The 22176-nt window shown below is 35.7% G+C and overlaps 1 protein-coding gene across 3 annotated transcripts in view; it reads left to right on the top strand.

Moving 5' to 3' along the window:
- The first annotated feature begins 7012 nt into the window (after window positions 1-7012).
- The window catches only part of GRIA2 (glutamate ionotropic receptor AMPA type subunit 2), a 142712-nt gene continuing 127548 nt past the window's right edge, over window positions 7013-22176 (top strand). For 2 of the 3 annotated variants that reach the window (XM_036088960.2, XM_036088959.2), the window contains exons 1-2: window positions 7015-7546; window positions 8081-8221. In XM_036088960.2, the coding sequence (XP_035944853.1) occupies window positions 7459-7546; window positions 8081-8221 (229 nt within the window). In that variant the 5' untranslated portion in view covers window positions 7015-7458. Of the gene's footprint in view, window positions 7547-8080; window positions 8222-22176 lie in introns of all 3 variants that reach the window. The other variant, XM_036088961.2, reaches the window with a different exon arrangement.

Genomic DNA, 22176 nt, shown 5'->3' on the forward strand with positions numbered 1-22176 from the left:
TCAAGGAAAATGAAGAAACAGAGAAATGCATATCAAACAAAGGAACAAAATAGATTTCCAGAAACAGAAGTTAGTGAAAGGAGGATAAAGGATTTGCCTGATATAGAGTTCCAAATAGTGGTCATTTAGATTGAATTATGAAGAAATAGAAAATATGAACAGACCAATTACTACTAAAGAGATTGAATCAGTAATCAAAAACCTCCTAACAAAGAAAAGTCTTAAGGCCAGATGGATTCTTCTGATGAATTCTACCAAACATTTAAAGAACAATACCAAGCCTCCACAAATTCTTCCAAAAAACAGAAGAAGAGGGAACACTTTCAAACTCATTTTACAAAAGCCAGGATATCTTGGAACCAAAGCCAGACAAGGACACTCCAAGAAAGAAACAATTTCAGGCCAATATCCCCAGTGAACATAGATGCAAAAATTCTCAACAAAATATTAGCAAAGCAAATTCAATAGTACATTAAAAGAGTCATACACCATAATCAAGTGTGATTTATTCTAGGGATGCAAGGATGCAAGGTTCAACACCTGTAAAGAAATCAATGTGAAACACCACATTAACAAAACGAAGAATAAAAATCATATGATCTTCTCAATAGATGCAGAAAAAGCATTTGAAAAACATCATTCTTTCATGATACAAACTCTCAACAACCTGGGTATTAGGGGGAACATACCTCAATATAACAAAGGTCATAAATGACAAGGCTTCAGCTAACATCATACTCAACAGTAAAAAGCTGAAACCTTTCCTTTAAGATCAGGAATAAGACAAGGTTGCCTATCCTCACTGCTTTTTTTCAATACAGCCCTGGAAGTCCTAGCCAGACAATTAGGAAAAAAAAGAAAAAAAAGTAGAAAAAGAAGAGAAAAGAAAAGAAAAGATATCCAAATGGGAAAGGAAGAAGTAAAATTGATTCTCTTTACAGATGACATAGTATTGTGTATAGAAAGCACTAAGTCCCACCAAAAACCTGTTAGAACTAATAAGTTCAGTAAAATTGCAGGATTCAAAATCAATATAAAAAATTGCGTTTCTATAATAGACAAGGAACTATCAGAAAGAGAAAATAAGAAAACAATCCAACTTACAACAGCATCAAAAAGAATAAAATAACACACACTAAGTACTATAAAATTGATGAAAGAAATTGAAGAAGATACAAATATATGGAAACTGATTTTGTGCTCATGGATTGGAAGAATTAATATTATTAAATGTTCAGACTATCCAAAGTGATCTATAGATTCAGTGCAATCCCTTTCAAAATTCCAATGACATTACTAACAGAAATAGAAAAAAAAATTCTAAAATTTGCATGAAAGCAAAAAAGACCGTGAGTATCCAAAACAATCTTCAGAAAAAACTTAGGTAGAGGCAGCATACTTCCTGATTTCAAACTATACTACAAAGCTATAGTAAACATAAAACATATGAAGTTAATATTAAAAACAAACACAGAGAATAGAGAACCCAGAAATAAATCCATGTATATTTGGTCAATTAATTTTTGACAAAAGAGTCGAGAATATACAATAGGGAAAGGATAGTTTCTGCAATAAATGGTATTTGGAAAACCAGATTGCCACATGCAAAAGAATGAAAGTGGACCCCAATATTACACCATACACAAAAGTCAACTCAAAATGGATTAAAGACATGAACATAAGACCTGAAAAATAAAACTCCTAGAAGAAAACAGGAGGTAAGTTCCTTGACACTGGTCTTGGAAATGATTTTTTTTTTTTTTTGACACCAAATGCAAGAATAAATAAGTAGGCCTGCATCAAACTAAAAAGCTTCTGCACAGCAAAAGGAAACCATCAGCAAAATCAAAAGGCAACCTGTGGAATGGGAGAAGGCATTTGTAAATCATATATTTGATAATGGGTTAGTATCCAAAACATACAAAGAACTTATTCATCACAATAGCAAAAACCAAAAATCTGATTAAAAAATGGGCACAGGACCTGAATAAACATTTTTCCAAAGAAGACATACAAGTGGCTAACTGGTATATGAAAAGGTGCTCAATATCACTAATCATCGGGGAAATGCAAATCAAAACCATGATGAGACATCTCCTCTCACCTTTTGTTATGGCTAGTATTAAAAAGGTAAGAGATAACAAATGCTGGCAAGGATGCAAAGAAAAGGGAACCATTGTATACTGTGAGTGGGAATGTAAACTGATACAACTATTACAGAAAACAGTATGAAGATTTCTCAAGAAATTAAAAATAGAGCTACCATATGACCTGGCAATCCCCCTTCAGGTGTATATGCAAAGGAATGAAACCATTATCTTGAAGAGATACCAGTACTTCTATGTTCATTGCAGCATTATTCATACTAGCCAAGGTATGGAAGCAATCTAAGTGTCTGTCATTGCATGAATGGATAAAAGAATGTGCTATATATGAGATATATATGATATATATGATTATATAATATTATTCAACCTTGATATGAATGAATCTGGAGGGCATTATGCTAATTGGAATAAGCCAGACAGAGAAAGACAAATACTGTCTGGTATCACTGATATGTGGAATCTAAAAAAAAAGTCAAACTTATAGAAACAGAGTAGAAGAGTTGTTGCCTGGGGCTGGAGGGTGGGGGAAATAGGGAGAGGTTGGTAAAGGAATACAAATATTCAATTTTAAGATAAGCAGGGTCTGAGGATTAATGTATAAGATGATGATTATAGTTGATAACACTGTATTGTATAATTGAAATGTGCTAAGAGAGTGGAACTTAAATGTTCTCAAAACAAAAAAAGGATAAATATGTGAAGCGATAGATATGTTAATTAACTTGATGGGGTAATCCTTTAACGATGAAAACATATATCAAGTAATCACACTGTACACTTTAAATACCTTAATTTTATTTGTCAATTATAACTCCATGAAGTTGAAAATTAAAATTAAAAAAAAGTGTTTTCCTCACTACATCCCCACCGTTTACCTATCTATAACTTCTACTTGACTCAGTTCAGGTGTTAGCCTTTGGTGACTCTCCTCTTTCCTGAGCTCCAACATAAAATGTGCTTTATCGATTACTCTTTGTCTCACCATATTATCTTAACCATATGCCTACTTGTTTCATTTCTTATTGCCCTTCTCACATGGTCTTCATCATTTGCTTACTTGAATGAAGTCTGGGAATCTCTTGAGAAAAGTTTTTGTTGGGTCATCTTTTTATACACTGTGTCAACCACAGTATTTGGAATATAGTAGCTCCTCAGAGTTTATTGAATTAATGAATGAATTGAAACACCGTTTTCCAATAAATATTCCTGGTACAGGATTGTTACCTATAATATAAATTCATATAATCAAAGCTCACAAACAACCTAAAATGAAAACTACTTATTTTCATTTTTGGACATTCTAAATTCATTTTAAAAAGAGGTACAAAAGCCTAACTTGCTTAACTTTAGATATATGTTTTGGGTCATGTAGTTGATCTTATTGAATTAGTGATTTAAATTTTTGCTGCATAAAAGAAAAGAATGTTGTCTCAATCTAGAATAAGTATTAATATTAATATTATTCTTTATCTTAATTAAAGAACTAAAATTTCTATTTATAGCCCTAAGTGATTAAAATCCTCATGTTTTCTCATCCATTTCTTTATTTGCTTTGTCTCAGCCAGTGGGGTCTCATGTCTGGAACCAGGGTTCTTTCTGCAGGAACTGCAATCTGCTATCTTCTGCTGAAAGAGCATGGACCCTCTTTCCTTTCTATTGTTGAGTTGCATCCAAGCCTTTCAGATGGCCTACATTTTCACAGTTCCAGAGGATCAATAGGAAGAAAGGCAATGACCTCCACTTTGGTGAGACTTTGTCACTAGGGAGTATGGCACTAATTTATAATCCACTTTTGATAATGAAATCAGCTAAAATTTGCACTACCAGTCATGTAAAAAATTATCACAACCCTCCTCACATACAATGACTTTCCTTTCCTTTATGCAAAGCTTTTTATTATGGAATAAAAATTAAAACCGTGCAGATTGGGTAGGATATATAATATCCTTAAGCATTTTAAAGCAGATTTAAAAGGGAAATTATTGTTTCCCATGTTGAAACAAAGATTAAGTGAAACAGAAATTGAAATTTTACATATAATACTTATTTCTAGCCTTAATACTAAAAATCATATTTAAACACACACATAAAGGAACAACAGTAACAACCAACTAAGCAAACAAACAAATGACAGGGTGGGTAGTATTTTTATTTCTTCCATGTTTAATGTAACTTATCCTTGCTTCAGGAAAACAATACTTATGGATAATTACCAAAATTGAACAGCAGAGGGCAGAAAATAGCAAATTCTGTTTCTTTGAGCAAGCTACTCTATTCAACTATAGATCGAGTAGTTTTGAAATTTTCAAAATTGACTTCATTACTGATCAATTAGAGATATATTCTTGAAGTGAGAAGTTTCTAAGTATTCAAAATAAATTCTAGTAGTTTTCATTCATTTTCATAACTATTTACTTCAGTCAATTTAATTACATTTATATTGATAGTATTCTATACTTGAAAAATATAAGCTGTATAAATATTATAGCACATTAGAAAGAGTTCCATGAATGATGATATTAATATAATGATACTAACATTGCAGGAAATGTATACAGGTATGTTATGAAATGTACATACGTAATAACTACCTTGTGAAAGACACATTAATAGAATAGCAGTTGAATTACAACTAACGCCTACTAAATTTTTTATTTCTATTTTATATATGAATTATAATTTGTCATTAAACAGTAATATTTACCCAGAGTTCTTACATTATTTACTAGGGAAAATGATCTATGATTCAGCAAATTCTTACTTTATATCATTTGCTATTATAGAATGTAATTCAGTCATTTTGAGTTCATCTTTGCCTTTGAATTTGAAATAGATTAGTATGAAAATAGTTTTTGAAACATTTTTTTAAAGAAAAATTCAATTTCCATTGATCTACACTTCAAACGTCATTGCTTCTCCACATTTAAGCTCCTCTCTCTCTTCTTTCATTCCAAGTTTCTTTGTATGAAATTGGGGTTCTTGTGGAAAAAACTGAATGGAGAAGAAAAGAAAATAGCTGGAAAAGTATTTTTTTATTTTGCTCTGAGAAATTATTTATTCATTCATATGTATTTTTATATACATCATATATTTCAAATAGAGAATAATTTCAGATCATTTTTTGTGCCTTACATCACAACTAGTGATTGAATAGAGAAGCTTAATTTAATTATTCTTTATATTGTGAATTTGGATATATTTTTATTTATATCTCTTTTACCATTTATCCTTACTTAATTTTTAAAAAACTAAATGCATTTTAATTCACAGGGCCTGTTCTACATATAGTGAATTGCTTATTAACAGACTAAAATAAATTCTTGGTGATAAAATTAGGAGGTATTTTTACTAAGGTATTTTACTAAGCTTAGTAGTAGATTATGGGTATTTCACTTCCTGGTTTAGGAATAAATATCTAAAATCAAAAGCAGGGGAAGATCATAACTTGAAATCACAGATTTATAGGATTTGAGAGCCATAGAGGACACTTTGCCCATCTTTCTCATTTCTAAAATGGAGAAATTAAGCCCTGGAATGATTAGGGGGCAAGTGTGAGGTAACAGTTAACAAAGAGGTTGTAGGAATGATATTAGTGTGATAGTTGCACAGGAAGGCAGCATGATAGATTAACACTCTCAGCATTCTGAAATATTAGCAAGTCAATCCTTTAGTATTATGGGCTCCAATGTACTGCCTTCTGGAAACAATCCCTTGTACTAAACCTTCCTTTATTTCTTTGTTTAAACCAAAAAATCCATAAAACTTAAGAATTTCTGAGGCAGCCGAAGGAATTGCCAGAGCAGGTTCCCAGGCAACTGCTTGGCAAGCGGTGAGAAGTGCATAAATTGCGCAGGGGGGAAGTCCAGTCTTAGATCCTCCCCATTAACTCCCTTCCCACAAACTTTAATCCCTAACCTCATCTTTCTTTCGCAGTGGTCTCAAGCTTGCGGGTTTTAAGTGCTGAAAACTTAGCTTACTTTCTTTGAGCAGTGATTTCTCAAAACTCAGGGCCAATACGCGGTGGAATATTCGGTTTCTCACTATGTCCCTGGGAAAGATTGTGCAGCTCAAAGGCCTTTCTAGACTTACTTCATCTTCTTTCTTTCTCCTATGAGCCTTTCCTTGAAACGGAGTCTTCTGCTTTCAGTAAAGAAAGGGCTTCTAAAGAGCCAAGTCTACATGTCTTTACTACAGGAGGGAATCTGCAGTGAAGTCTGCCAGACCTGCACTCAGCTGGCTCTGCAAGTTGGCATTATGACCCAATGGAACACACTCTAAAGATGGGATATCCATGCAAAGTATTTCAAAGATTCAATCTTGATCTCCTCCTATGCGGCTTTAGCCTTTAAAGAAAGAATTTTGGGTTTGTCCCTGGATGCTGGCTACATCACATTTAGCAAAACTTCACGATTTTGGAACAGTTCTTCGATGGGTATTTTGTTTTCTTGTTTGCTTTTTGGCTGGGTCAGGTGAGGAGGATGATACCTTTTCTACATTGCTAGGTGAGTTTTCACAGGCCATAGAAAACGAAAATAAAAATTACTTAAAATGTAAAACAGCAGGGCCTGGTGAGAAAACGCTTCACCGGCAACAATTAGCAATTCGGCTTCTGCACAGCAGCCGGAAATCGGCTTTGCTGCGTTTGGTCCAGGCTGGAGCATCTGAGCGGCAGCTGCTGCGGAGGCAACAAAGGTAGCACGAGGCGAAGAGTGGGGCGCTGTCCTCGGTGCTGAAAGGCAGAAGCGTTCGGTGGGCGCGACAGCTCGCGAGACCTGAGGTCTAGACCGGGGTAGCGGCTGCCCGGCTCTGAGCCGCGCTTTCTTAGCGCCGCGCACGCGACGCTGCCAGGGCAGTGCGGGGTGCGGGGTGCGGGGGAGGGGTTGGACGCGCGCGCCAGCATCCTGCCGCGAGTCGCGCACGCGCGCCCGGGACTGCCTGCTCCTCTGTGACTTGCGTGTGTGTGTATGTGTGTGTGTGCGCGCGCGCGCGTGTGTGAGACAGAGGGGAGAGGGAGAAGAGAGCGCGAGAGAGGGTGAGTGTGTGTGAGTGCATGGGAGGGTGCTGAATATTCCAAGACACTGGAACCACAGCGGCAGCTCCGCTGAAAACTGCATCCAGCCAGTCCTCCGGACTTCGGGAGCAGGGACAGGGCGCAGGGCATCAGCAGCCACCAGCAGGACCTGGGAAATAGGAATTCTTCTGCCTCCACTTCAGGTTTTTAGGAGCTTGGTGCTAAATTGCTGTCTCAAAATGCAGAGGATCTAATTTGCTGAGGAAAACCGCCAAGGAAGAAAGAGGAGGAAAAGGAAAAAAAAGGGGGTATTTTGTGGATGCTCTACTTTTCTTGGAAATGCAAAAGATTATGCATATATCTGTTCTCCTTTCTCCTGTTTTATGGGGACTGATTTTTGGTGTCTCTTCTAACAGCATACAGATAGGTAGGTACCCTTTGTGCTCTGCTTTTGAATTGTGCATAATTTGGTGGTAATCTTTGTTCACAGTGGACAAATTAATTCATGTCATGTAGACTTATGTCATACCTTGACTGCATTCCAGATTTAAACTGCCTAGAATATACATGTTTTTCTTAGCATGAAGCAAAGGGAATAGGCTATGGCTTTGATACAATAGAGGAAAAGGTGTTCTCATTTCTGATTCCCAAATTTTATTAATTCTGCCTCAAGCAACATTTTCCTGTTTGTTAAGGTCCTCTAGGGGGTCTGAATGAAAAGCTTGTGGTTACCAGGAAAGGCTAACGTTTCTGGCCACCTACCTTGCCCTCAGACTCTCATCTGTGTCTTGACCCCTTAGCTACCATTTGGAGATCAGCTCCCCGCTGCCCGAGTCCCTTGATGTATTTATTCGGCCTATTAGCGAGAATAAGAGACTCCTGGGCTGTTGGGCGCTAGCGGGCTCCCCTCCTTTCCTTCCCTGGCACTGACACTGTTCTGCTTGGTGTTTGTTCTTTGCAGGGGGGCTATTTCCCAGGGGCGCCGATCAGGAATACAGTGCATTTCGGGTAGGAATGGTTCAGTTTTCCACTTCGGAGTTCAGACTGACTCCCCACATCGACAATTTGGAGGTAGCAAACAGCTTCGCAGTCACTAATGCTTGTAAGTAATGAATATTCATGTCTTTTGGATGCCGCACGCGGAGCGCCCGCGAGTGTGGGTTGGTGTGTGTGTGTTTCTGTGTGTCAGTGTGTGGGTGTGAGTGACTGCACACGCGCGTGCGTGTGACGGCGTAGGGAGAAAGTGGCTGCAATCTCGGGGACCCCCACTGGCGGGGAGGGGGTGAAGAGGGAGCAAAGACATTCAAGAGTGTGCGCACTAGGGAAGTGGGGTGAGGATTGGAGCTGGAGGGGGCTTCCTTAGGTTCTGGGGATTCTAGCTTATCTTGAGTGCTTCAAGAGAAGCCCTCCTTGCCTCTCCCCCTCCCCCTCCCCCCTTGCGCGACTGGTGGTACCCTGACCACAGAGAACACATTTATTCCCCTGGGCGCACAGTCGGGCTGCTGGATAGATCCCACGGGGGACTGCTAGAGCCCGGCCTCCTGCCCCGGCAGCTGCACTCCTCTCCTGACCCCGGATTTAAATCCACAGGCCCAGCTCGGATTCATTGTATGGGCCCCGCGAGCCCTATATTCCCCGCTTCGACGGGATAAGTTGTTAAAATGGTTCTGGAGTTGGGTTCGGGATTGTTACATAACGCCCACCCGAGGGGCGCGGCGAGGCGCGGCGAGGAGCGAGGCTGACGCAGGCCCACCGCCCGCCGGGTCGGGGAGGGGCGGAGCGGGAGCGCTGTCAATTTCTCGGTGCTCCGCGGAGCTTCAGCCTAAGTTGAAGGGGGCCATTCTGCTGTGGGCGCCGCGGTCAGCTCGCCGGCCGGGTGCGCTTTTTTCTCAGGTAGCGTGGCTCCAGCAAAGGCAGCGAGAGGAGAAGGACCCGAAAGCAGTTGGATCCGGCCGAGTTTGGAAATCAGAAGTCGCTGATCAGCCATTTTAGTCTTTGCAGTTATCCGTATTAGCCCCATCACTCTGCTCAGGGTTCCGGGACACGCGATGAAGCTCTGTTAAGGCTTCAGACAAAGTAATAGAATCCAAGCCATTAAGTCTCTAAAAGGTTCAATGGAGAGGCTCGCGGGCTCCTGTCCCGGCGCTCCCACCCCTGAGACGGCCGTGGGCAGTGCAGCCGCCGCCACTGTGCCTTCCTGCCCTCTTCTCAGCAGCTGCCATCATTTCCTGCCGACCCGGTTGGGGGAATCTTTTCTGCCTTAATGTTCTCAGTTTTTATTAAATGGTTAACAGTTTCGGGGGGTGGGTCGCAGATGGCTCACCTTCCACTTCGGCTACAGTGTAGAGGAGCTAGCGGAAAATTACCACAGAAAAAGCCCAACTGCTGTGTTCCCACATTAGGCAAAGTGGTTGTCATCTCAATTCCCCACACTGAGCCTTAATCATATATTCGATAGGTTACCCTGATTATGATATCAGGAACATCATCAACTCATTTTGAAACTACCACCGCTCGGATGAAGAAGTGAAACAATTTTCGTTTACTGATAGAAGAGGGGCATTATTATGGTCATGTTAGATGTCTAGAATCCAGTTGTTTATAAAGAACCTATTTAAGAAGGTTTCAGTGCTGTATGTTTTCTTCGAATGTTGATACCAAAGGAGAGAAGAAACTGAAGGGACAGGCGTGCAGGGAGAGATAGATAGATAGATAGATAGATAGATAGATAGATAGATAGATAGATAGAGGCAAGGTGGATTTGCAGCTTAAAAAAAAAAAAAAATCTCCGTAAAAGAACATTAAGAATATCTTGAAAAATTTCAGTACATAGATACAGACAAAGAAGCCGCTGTAGTTTAATTATTGAAGGTTTTTATACTTGACCTATTAACCAACCAGATTTAGGTTATTTATTTGATTTGATATCAAATTTCTATTTTTTCCTGAGTTATGAGTTTAACCTACGTCTGTACTAAGTATCTAACTGTATATAATTGTATACTAGTGTGAAAATGCTTTGAAAAGTAATGAAACTAAGACAACACTGTGATTATTGGGAGTATGTAGATTTCTAAAACAATGTGAAAGTAATTGACAGGTACACTGTTGAAATGGTCAGTGTTGGAGAAGTTCACTCATTGGTGAAAATAACGAGAGTGCCTAACTGAGAAAATAACAGATATGTCCACTGAACAAAATGAATATTCCTTGATTCTAAGAGATGTTGAATGACTGTGCTGGGGCTTTGTAAAGATTAAAGATTATTTTTGGTTTAGGTTAGGTGACTGGTTTAGGTCTTCAGTCTCGATATTTTTGAATAGATTTATTTTTAATATGAATTGTATTGAAATAAGTTATGCAGACAGGAAATGTATATATATTAGCACATATGTAACTCCATGAATTTCCACAGAATGAATACATCCATGGCACATGAATTTCATCGAAAACACACACACAATTTAATTTGTTTGAACATACTTCTGAGAAATGGGGAAAATCAAATCTTTATTTTGTGCAGATTTTTTTGTTTTTCTCAGAAAATGAATCTGAAATAAAAATGCATGTCTCCAGATCCCAAAATTACTCTACCATGGGTTATTATTCTGAGAAACTAAAACAAATTGTGGTAAGCAACTGAATGCCTTTTCAAGTTTGGCATGTGCCACTCCCATGTTATAAGTAATCTTACTGATTGTTAAAGAGAACTAATGAGGCACTGTTATTCAAAAGAGACATATTGGTTAGAATTTTCTAGAGTTCACATTGACTCATTGACTGAGCAAATAACATTTGGGACTCAGTTTCTTCATTCCCTTAGGAATTTCACAATCTAGAGCTTGTAAAATGAACTGGAGTGCTCGTATCCTTCTTCATTTCTTTTTGTTTTGCCAAGGGCAGGAGAAAAATGTGAAATTAGTTTAACTCTTTATGTTCATGTAAACTACAACCATGAAGTCAGTAGTCAAGAAATGAATGGAAATCTCTAATCTTAAATTTGTCAAGATGAGTCTTGATCATTTTAATCCTGCTCAAGGTTTTTCTCCAATTCTTAGCCTTTGCTTGCTTTTTTGGTCAGGGGAGTCCATGATTCTTTACTATATGAAGTGGAAGCAGCAGCGTCAAATATGTTGATAGCTAAAACCAAAATGACTTCCTCTCATTTCCTCCAGAAATCTTAGGAATTCTGTTTTTTAACTCCATTATTAAAATATGTATCATCAATCAATTTTCATAAAGTAGCTTGTTGTTCCACCTAGCTAAATTGTAAAAATCCCATAGAGTATATATTAAGAAAGTGGAGTTTTATAACAATAGTATAATTTCAAGATAGAAGAGAAATTAGTTTACTCATTTAGTTTTATTCCTGAGATAAAGGAACTTATTTGGAAATGTCTAGGTTGACTCTGATTTAAGGATCTAGTGCTGTCCACCAAATGGGTTAAGGTTATGCAAATGAAGTGAAGTCATTATATTGTCAACTGGGTAAAATGTGCAGGACACCAACTCCCACATCTTTCCCTTTCATAGTCACAGTGGGATAGGGAAAGTACCTGTTTGTTCCCATTTGTTTCCATGGGTACTTGAGGAAATAAAGACAGATTTCCAATTCTTTCTTTCTCTTTCACTCTCCCCCTCCTCCCTCCTCCTTTCCTTTCCTCCTTCTCTTTCTTCTTAGCTAGAGATAGTACTAAGATTTTTATTTTTTCTTGAAAGCTGATAAAACATAAACCTTTAATATGAGAAAATACAAACCATAAAACCAGGAGAAAAAAAAAAAAACTAGCATCTGATGTGTTCAACAGTTCAGACTAGTGATGGGCCTCAAGAATTCCTCCCTCCCTCCCTCCTTCCTTCCCTCCTTCCTTTCTCCCTTCTTCCCTCTCTTCCTTCCTTCCCTACCCTCTCCATTCCTTCCTTCCCTCCCTCCTCCATTCCTTCTTTCTTCCTTCCTTCCTTTCTTCCTTTCTCCATCCCTCCCTCCGTACTCTCTTCCTTCTTTCAATATTTACTGAGTGCCTTCTGGTTGTCAGAGAATAAATGAATACTTTTCTCATAGAAATTCATTTTTTTTCCTAACCTTTTCCTTCTGTACTCTTGAATAGTTTTCAAAGTCTCGTAGACCTTGAGGCCTTCAGTGTGCACTGGCCACCATGGTCTTTTCTAAGAACCTTTGAGGATGTGAAGATATTCTAATTGTTCTTATACAGAAGCAGTGTATTACAGAAACTCAGATTTTTTGAAAATAATAAATTTGATTTTGTCATATATGTTCACACCACATATTATATATAGTTTAACAAAACAGCAGATTTTAGGAAAATACTAAATATTTTTACATTCTCAAAAAATTTAAGAAATTAGTACTCTGCTCATTACCAAAATTTCTTTAAAACAAAACTGTCTAAAGCAGCTACAAACATGAATATTGGATCCCATAGGGCTTTGGAATGATTAATATGAGATTTCCTCTTCAAAACCTTTCCTTTCTATTTCTTTTCATGAATGACTTTGACAAATTGCTATTAGTCTATTTTAAAATAACCTAATTTTACATTTCAATTCCATAAAATAAATTATAAAAATATTTAAAGAAATAACAGATAAAAATCTACTTTTTCTCTAAGCCAGCAGATGGGGATGTTGGAGAAAATATTGTTCTTTCATAAAACTGTTGCGCACACTAAATACCTTTTGAAACATTGTAAACACATTTATTTAGAGAAATTTAAAAAATATATAAATGGCGTTTACTTTGAAAAAGTTCATTTAAAATTCTGTTTGAAAAACAACTAAAATGTCTTTTAAAAACAGAGTGCCTTTGATTTTATATAGATTATCTTGAATATCCTTGTAAAATTGATTAATATGATAATAAATAATTAAAAAAGGCATCCAGAGACAGCATTGATTGTAAATGCTCTCAGAAGAGAGGGAATTCTAAAATTTTATTTTTTTGACTTTTTAACCTTGATTCTTCAGATATCATTTTTAAGGTGTATTTCTTATCATTGAATTTTTGTTGTGAACTATTGAAATTGTATATCTGTGTTCACTGAATTAATTCATATTTGCTAAACCTTTATTACATTTTGCATGAATGCGATTGTGAGTATGTATGTATATGTGTGAGTATGGATATGTTTATATATAGTTATAGATGGGCTATCATGTCTTGCCATTTTTATTGAGGCAATTACTAAAACCTGGAGTTACCAACATATGCAAAAATTTTACAAAACTAGAATCAACTTGGATGCTGTTAAGCCAAAATAAGAACTCACGGTATGAAGAAAACCATGAACACATGTAACAGAACACAATACCTTACAACCTGGTGGTGTAAATATTGTTATATTAAGTTGGAGGTTACAAAGAAAGAACTAGCTCCTGATATGTAAGAATAATTAATTTGTCATTAGGTTTTTTTGTAGTTAAACTTTTGTACTTCACTTATCACAAGAGAATTTCAAGAAAATGATACATTATACTAAACAGAAATCAAAGAATTGCATCAGTTGAAACATTCTATTTTAGGATAAGAGAAAAAAGATATTTAAATAAAAAAATACTATATGAAATGATAGAAACTTAATGATAATTTATTCTTGTGCTGTTCCTTTTTGAGGTCTTGCAGGCTTAACCTGCTGACTCAAGAGGTATGGAGAATTTCTGTTTCACATCAAGCCTTTAAAGTGATAAGGTCGTTGCACTGTGACATTATGACAATAGAATGCTGATTCATGCTCAGACCTCAGATCCTCTCATAATCTCTTCCAGTAACACTGTACAAACTTTTGAACTTCCCCTAGGGCCCCCCAAATACTAAGGAAGGCTGAAAAGAGCAATTGTTTCCTAACTATTCCAGCATGTGTTGCTGCATAATTGTTTTCAGAGAATATGGTTTTTTCCTTCCTCTTCCTCTCTTCCTCCTCTTTGCCCTCCCCTTTTAAAAAAGAGTCAATGGAAATACTTAATCTGCAGAGCAAATACAGGAAATAAAATTTAAATAGAGATTTTTTTTTAAGTGAACAAAGGGTACATTACACAGAGCTAAAATCTTGTTTTCGATTTAAACATTTTATTGGGATGGTAATGGCCACTGGATAAATTATGTTTCCTTTCCTTTTTATTTTCCACCTGGATTCTACTGAAGTTTCCCTAGATATGATTAAAATATTAGCTCTTTTATTATGGCAGTTTTCAGCCAAATTTCTGAGATTTTTCTCTAGTGATTTGAGTAATTAATTGCCAAACCTCTTATATGAGTAGGTCTCTTCAGTACAATAGGGTAATTAGTTGTTGAATTCAAAGTTAAAATTTCAAAATCCTCCCTGATTTAAAACATCTCAAACATCAAATGTTTTTCAAAGTTGATTTTTCTAATTTGGAAAAAAAAAAAAAAGATGAGTGTGGTTCTCACAGTGGTGTTAAGAGTCTGACACCTATTATTTTTCAATACTATTCAATTTATTTTGTCATTTTTGATAATTTTAATTTATAGAATGAAAACATTTAAAAATTAACTTGGGTAATGAAAATGTGGCCTTCTTAAAGGAGGCAGGATCATGCCGTTGTTGTCTTTGTATCGTTCAGAAACCTTAGCCTAGTTCTTAGTGCATTGAGGGACTTAATGATTATTTATCCATTAAACGCATTTAATATTATAGCAGATTTTCTTATTGTAGAATTATACATTTTAAAGTCAGAATTTTGCTTTTCCTCTCCATTTTGGTTTCAAAAGAAACAGTTTATCTGGCATCTGCCTCATAGCCTATTTAGATAGAGGTGTAATATATTTTTCATTTTCATCTACAAGCTAGATATTTTCAAAGTTACCGTTATTCCTTAAGATACATTGCTATATATTAAAGCAATTTGCTGAAGATAAGTAGAATACACACTTTAAAGAGGATTTACAAATGCTGTTCGGGTGATGCCAAAGCCATGCTGCTAGTGGTTAGAATTCAAGACTCCATTATAAGGGCCCTGAGAGTTATGGGTGTGCTCAGCTTCCATTTTAGTTTTGGACTTTTCTCAAAATGTGACTATACATGTTCCTTGAATGGCCACAAAATTGTCAGTCTCCCCCTACCCCCACAATATAATATACCACAGTTTCCTGTGTTAATCTTTTATTGCAATTTTTTTTAAAAGTACCAAGTTATAAGTTCTTTTTTCTTTTAGTGGATATCTCAGAATGAGTTTATGGACACAGTGTCTTGTTGTGGACCAGTTGCTCTAATATTTGTGCTAATGTGTGCAGTTTTTTTATGTGCATGCTTTTTTTTTTTTTTTTTTTACTTTTAAGATTTATTTTCCAGTAATTTAGCTTTGTCCTGTTTTTATTCTATGGATAATTTGCTTCAGCAAAAACCCCTCAACTTATTATTATGAACATTTAGTTTTTGGACATTAATTAACTTATTGAAAAAAATCATTTAAAATGCTTACTACTGATTTGTAGCTTAAGGTCAAAGACAGTTTTAAAATTGAGAGCCTTGACATTTGTAAGTGTCTTCAACTGTATAGAACAAATAGATTTGAGAGAATACAGGTTCATTATAGGAAGGAAATTTATAAGGAGATAGTTTCTTAGATTGCTTTAATTTTCATATCTTTTCACATTTCTCTAATAAATGACGCATGCACTCATCATAGTTTTACTATTTAGATTGTTCTTTTAAAGAATTTTAAATCATAGTGTTATATAGTTTATGGGTTTGTTAATACTTATGCTTTTTCCTCATTATTTCAGTATTTAAAATATGAGCTCAAACTGTGTTGAACTACGTGCCTAAATTTTAGTGTGTCCAAAATGTTTTGAATATGTTATCATATTTTTTTCTATGGAATTTATTAACCCTTCATGTATAATTAATTTTAATTGATAAATACTATGATATTCACTTTTTTAAAAAGATTTTATTTATTTATTTGAGAAAAAGAGCATGAGCAGGGGGAGGGTCAGAGGGACAAGCAGACTCCCCATTGAGTGGGGAACAGGATGCATGGGCTGGATCCCAGGACCCTGAGATCATGACCTAGATCATGACCTGAGCGGAAGTCAGATGCTTAACCGACTGAGCCACCCAGGTATCCCTGATATTCACTTGTTTTATGGTCCTCTGATACTTTCACTCTGGTTGAATTTCAGTGAACCTCACAACATGCTCCTTGAATGCAAACATTTTTGGTCTTATATTTATAAATACCCAATTATACTGATAGAAATGATAGAAATATGGTTATATAAGCTGAATAAACTGTATGCTTATTATTAAGATATAGTGAAGTGTTACCTGATTCTTCATCCTTACAAGAGAATATGGCCTTAGTCGATCATTTCTTTTTTTTTTTTTAATTTTTTTAAAAGATTTTATTTATTTATTTGACAGAAAGAGACACAGCGAGAGAGGGAACACAAGCAAGGGGAGTGGGAGAGGGAGAAGCAGGCTTCCTGCTGAGCAGAGAGCCTGAGGCGGCTTGATCCCAGCACCCTGAGATCATGACCTGAGCTGAAGGCAGACGCTTAACGACTGAGCCACCCAGGTGCCCCATTAGTTGATCATTTCTAACTTCAGCATAAATTTAATTGAAACTCAAGTTACATAATTTGATATAAGAAAAGATTTTCTCAGCCTGTAAGTCTTTGCAGCTGATATTAAAGCTTTACGTTACAATCCTGTTCTCTTCCAGATTTAGTTTTCATTTTACAATTCCCCTAGCACTGGTGTTCAGTTCATTGCAGTTAAGGATGTCAGCAATTTGGTTATGTTTTTTATTTCTTATGCAGGACTAAAAGGATAGAATGAAATAAATATTTTGAAATAAATATCTTCAGGCCAAGGGGAAAAGTATCTCTTTTCTTTATTGTAAATTGAAATTGCCAGATTTCTTAAAGTGTGGGAAGAGGGCCATGGGAAAGCAGGATAAACTCCAAAAGGCAGTGTAACGTGGTGCACTAGGTAGGGCAGTAGGAATTGGGAAATGGAAATCCTTTTGTTTAAGCTTCTCTTTGGCTTGGAGTCCCCTAGTTTGCAAGTCTATGGTCAGTCTTCATCTACACTGGTATTGAACTACTACAAAACAGTGAATTCTTACATCAATATTGCTTTTGACAAAAAGAAACTATTAACTACTTCCACAGGGAGACAAGAAGGAGAGGAGACATTATGCATCCTTTTATGCAAAACACCAATTTAAGGCACTTTATCATTCTGAGCTGGTAAAAAAATTGTCCTTGGTAATTATGAGGTAAAATTCTGTCTGAAAAATTTTGGAAAACATTGTAGATAAAAATATGTAATGTGGCACATCTCACTAGACTTTGAATTTAGGAGGGACATGAACTGAATCATGGTAAACTTGACCTCCTGCCTGGGGTACCTGAGATATTGTATAGCAACTGAACAACTGCTTGATAAATGCTAATAGGGCTCATCAGTAGAACCCAGAAAAATTTGTCTTTTAGTGTGTTATCCGTGATAATATATTCCGTTTCTTTAACATCTAAATAATATTTTAACAATCCCAGATATATTTAAAATATTAACATCTTAGAAGAATATTCGACAAAATTTTTTTTTAATTAATTTATTTATTTGAGAGAGAGAGAGCGAGCGAGAGAGAACACAAGCAGGATGAAGAGCAGAGGGACAAGCAGGCTCCCCATCAAGCAGGTAGTCCGATGCGGGGCTCGATGCCAGGACCCTGGGATAATGACCTGAGCCGAAGGCGGACATTTAACCGACTCGGAGTCACCCAGGCACCCGAATATTCAACAAAATTAATGATAACTCACAACCAATATATAATTTTTGTCATTACAGTTAATTATTTAAAAATTCTTAAAGGCCATTTTGGCACTGAAATGCTGAACACAATGGGTAGTTTCAATCCGAAGAATAAGGCTTATAAGGTATAGGATGATCGGTTTGGTCAATATATTTGAAAATATTGTCATATATATTTTAGTGATACTAACTTGGAACATTTTTAACTTACTCCTCATGGGCTTCATGTAAGTTATTTATTGTGGATTACAGATATTTAGAGGGACTGTTTTCAATGATCCAGCTACCACAGAAATACCCCTACAACTCTAGAGTTGGGGGAGGGGCTTCCTTTTAAAAAAATCTCTCATAGCAAGCCAAAGAAAGTTCTGGAAATGATTCTAGGGATGGTAGGAAAGGTGTGTGCTTTGCTCGTTTTTCTTGAAAGATACCTTTCAACTTATGTCATGATTTTTTCTTTATTCGTGTCTTATCTTGTGAGGAATTGAAAAATTTTAATCTTGTTTTTAGTTTCCATAGGAAATGGAGATTTGAGCTTTATAATTCCCAAGCACTTTCACAATTTATAGCTTCACTTGTTTTTACAAATTTCTGGTATTATTACTGATTTACATATGCAGAGGAAATTTTAGGAAGAGAGGCAACAATTCACAGGGAATATCAAGGAATGATATAGTTTTAGTTCTTTGATGGGAAGGGCTATAAATCCTCATCTTTATACTAAGAACACAGACAAGTCAAGGGTTGTCATCTTAATGATAAACGCACGCAGTTTGCAGCCCTGATAACATGTGAGGCAGAATAGCATTGGCTAGGAGTCTGAACTTGGAACCAGATTCTAGTCCTATTGTTAGATGAGTGACATTAGACAAGTTTAATCTAGGTAAGTCTCAGTTTCCACCTTTGTAAAAGGGAATCAATCATACATTAGAAAACTGTTTTGAAGATACACAGTAGACATAAAAACACTGCGTACTGTGGCTCATCTAAGTGCATGAAAATTAGTGAACTTTTATTATTACTTCCTGTGTTAGGATCTTTAGGTGCTTTTGATGTGTATTGATATAAGAAGTGGGAGAGAAAGAAAAATGCATTTCTGGTTTCTTGTTGGAATCTTTTTCTACTGTTTGTATAGCACAGCATGGCATATGTTGTTTCATGGCAAAGAAGAGACTAGCAAAATAAACCACATAAACCACTTAAGATTATGTTTGGTGCACTAAAGTATGAAAATGATTTTTAAAGACTGAGGTACCAAACTCGGGTGATACCACAGCTTTCCCTTTGTAGCATATCACTTACATTTAGGATGTCAGCAATTTGGAACTCTTTTATCCCTGGTAGATCTTTCAAGCACATAATTAAGATATCGTTTGATATCTTTTTTGAACTGTACACATTATAGATTCCTAATGTTTTATTTCACCTGATTAATTAAATTATATTTATTTAAATGAAAAGCTGTCAAGAGACCAGAGGCTTTGAAATCAGGCAAATACAGGTTTGAATATGATCAGTAGCTTTATCATATAAAGCATGTTTTTTTCTCTTTGTAGGATGAGGCTGTTTCCTCCTCACACCTGATATTATTGGAGGTTTAAATGAGAAAATAAATGGCGTTTATTAGTTTGTCATAAATGATCCAAATATTCCCTTCCTTTGTGTATCCTAGCCCTTTACTGGGAACTAAACAGCGTGCTCACAGCAATGGAGGAGATTAAAACTCTTGCCTTCAGAGAGCTTATGTATTTGATAGCTTTGTATTTATGTGTAACTTTCATCTTTTCAAAATATTTCCACATCCGTTTTGTCTTTACTATAGGTAGCTCTGTAAAGTTTATAGGATAAATGGAATTATTATACTGATTTCCAGATGAGAAAACAGAAATTAAGTGAATTGTTCTAAGCTACTGCAGGTTTGTGGAGGAGATCTTGTCTGCTGCTTCCTGGGCCAGAGCCTTTCCCCAGTCCTAGGTGGTAATGAAGCTAGTGTATTAAGATGAGCAGATGTGATTTTAAATAATGACTCCAAAATTTACTAGTGATGTGACTCTGTATATATCAACTAAACTTTCTAATCCTGTTTCTTCCTCTGTAAAATGAGAGTCATTATGATACCTGCCTCATAATATAACTGTCAGATTTAAATGATAATAGTTGCCCAACTATTATCAAAAGTGTTCTTTTAAAGCAAATCCATGTATTTACAAGGTAAAGTTATACTGATGACTTTTGATTTGGACCAGAGGTAGAATGCATTGGATAAAAGTCGAATGCTTGTCTTCAAAATAGTCATGTCTACCTTGTTAGTATGTGTCAAAACTTACAGGATTTTCTTCTTTCTTTACCTGTTTTCTCAAACTTGTAGTAGATATCTGCTCAATGCCAATCCCTTGATGATATCTGAGGCGACAAAGAAAGATAAGGTTTCTGTATTGGAAATTATTCATGGGTCCAAAATCTTTTTTATGGCAACCGTAGTAGTTAATCTAGATTAGCTAGGTGATTTTCTTATTATGTTAGTGTGTGTAGTGTAGTCATGGTTTCTAGACTGTTTATAAATATTATTAAGTACCTTGGAACTAGATTTGAATCAAAGTATCTTAAGAACAGAAATGGTAATTCCTAAAATTGTGAAGAAAACATAAAATGGTCTTGATGGAAGCTGAAAAATAATGATCTTATATAGTGATTTAGAATATATTGTTGAAAAATAGGTGGCCAAATGAGAAACTAGTGATATTAATTATAATGTGAATGGAAGATCTGTCAAAAAGAATTGTAATTTTTGAATCAGATTTGTTTACATTTTATTTTGCATGATTTTCTTTTTTTCCTTCTCTGCCAAAAGCTTTTAAGTTGTTTGAACTGGTGTACACTATGGAAATTGCTGGGTGGTCTTTATATAAATTAATTAGATGTCGGCTATATTATGTAATTACCATAAATGCTATTTTAGCTTGTTAAGAAATAAATTACAATTTTACAATAATAAGTTTTATGAAATAGTTAAAATATTGATATGTATAGTTATTTTGAAATTATTGAACTAACATATTACTACTTCTCTTGTAATGTTAGGACAGATTTTATAAAATCTAAACTTTGATTATTATAGCAGTTTGAGTATTTCAGGTAGAAGATTGTAATTATCTAAAAAATTGATGTAGGGGCATGTTGGTGGCTGAGTTGGTTAAGCATCTGACTCTTGATTTCAGTTCAGGTCATGATTTCAGGGTCCTGAGATTTAGCCCCAGTCAGGCTCTGTGCTCAGCAGGGAGTCTGCTTGGGATTCTCTCTCCCTCTCTCTCTGCCCCCAACTCCATGCTCATGCTCTATCTCTCAAATAAATAAGTAAATCTTTAAAAAATTATGTAGTTTTAGTAAATAGAAAATATAAAAGAATTAAAATATTTGTGAATGATAACATTTTGGTATTTTGAATGATTTAAAACTTAAAACATGGAAAAAATTAGAATTTAGATTCTTAAGGTCTTAATATTTTAAAGTTTAAAAATTCTGATCAAAATAACTCTTGCATACGGTAATTTTTTAAACACCACAAAAGGGAATATAATAAATATTGAGTCTATTTCCCTCCCCCAATTGCACTTCTTTCAGATTATAACCATCATGGTTTCTAGAAATTCTAGTATGATATATGCACTGTGCTATCTGTATCTTGATTGCTTCTAACTTAACAAAAATTGGAGTGCTTCTTTTATCTGCACAGTTTCCATTTTCTCTGTAGTCCTTGCATAGTATTCTCTTGTTATTTAGCCCTGTCTTTTGTTGATGATTTTTTTCTACATTTTGCTATCTATTTTAATATCGCGTGCAAATGAGTTTGCAGAATAGATTTCTGTGAGTGGAATAACCGAGTCAAAGGTGTTTGAATTTGAAATTGTGTTAACTGTCCAAAAAAGGAATATCAATTTACAATCCTACCTACAGTGTATGAGTGTGCCTGTTTTCTCCTGATCTTACTAGTAGTGTACAATACTAAAATTTTTAAAGCTTTCCTCTGGTATTTAATTGCTTAAATTTACAATGATAATTTTTTTATTAATGCTAAAAGTTTCTTAACATTATTACTTGCATCTCTGTGTGTATGTATGTATGTATGTGTGTGTGCGCCCATGTACTTGTTCATAACTTTGCCCAGTTTTCTGTTGGGCTGTGGATCTATAGTACTTATGGATACATATGATAAAGTAACATATACTTTGTTGTGTTATGTGGCTATTTTTGTTTTTCT

Source organism: Halichoerus grypus, chromosome 3 (assembly GCF_964656455.1).
Source record: "Halichoerus grypus chromosome 3, mHalGry1.hap1.1, whole genome shotgun sequence".
Taxonomy (NCBI): Eukaryota; Metazoa; Chordata; class Mammalia; order Carnivora; family Phocidae; genus Halichoerus; species Halichoerus grypus.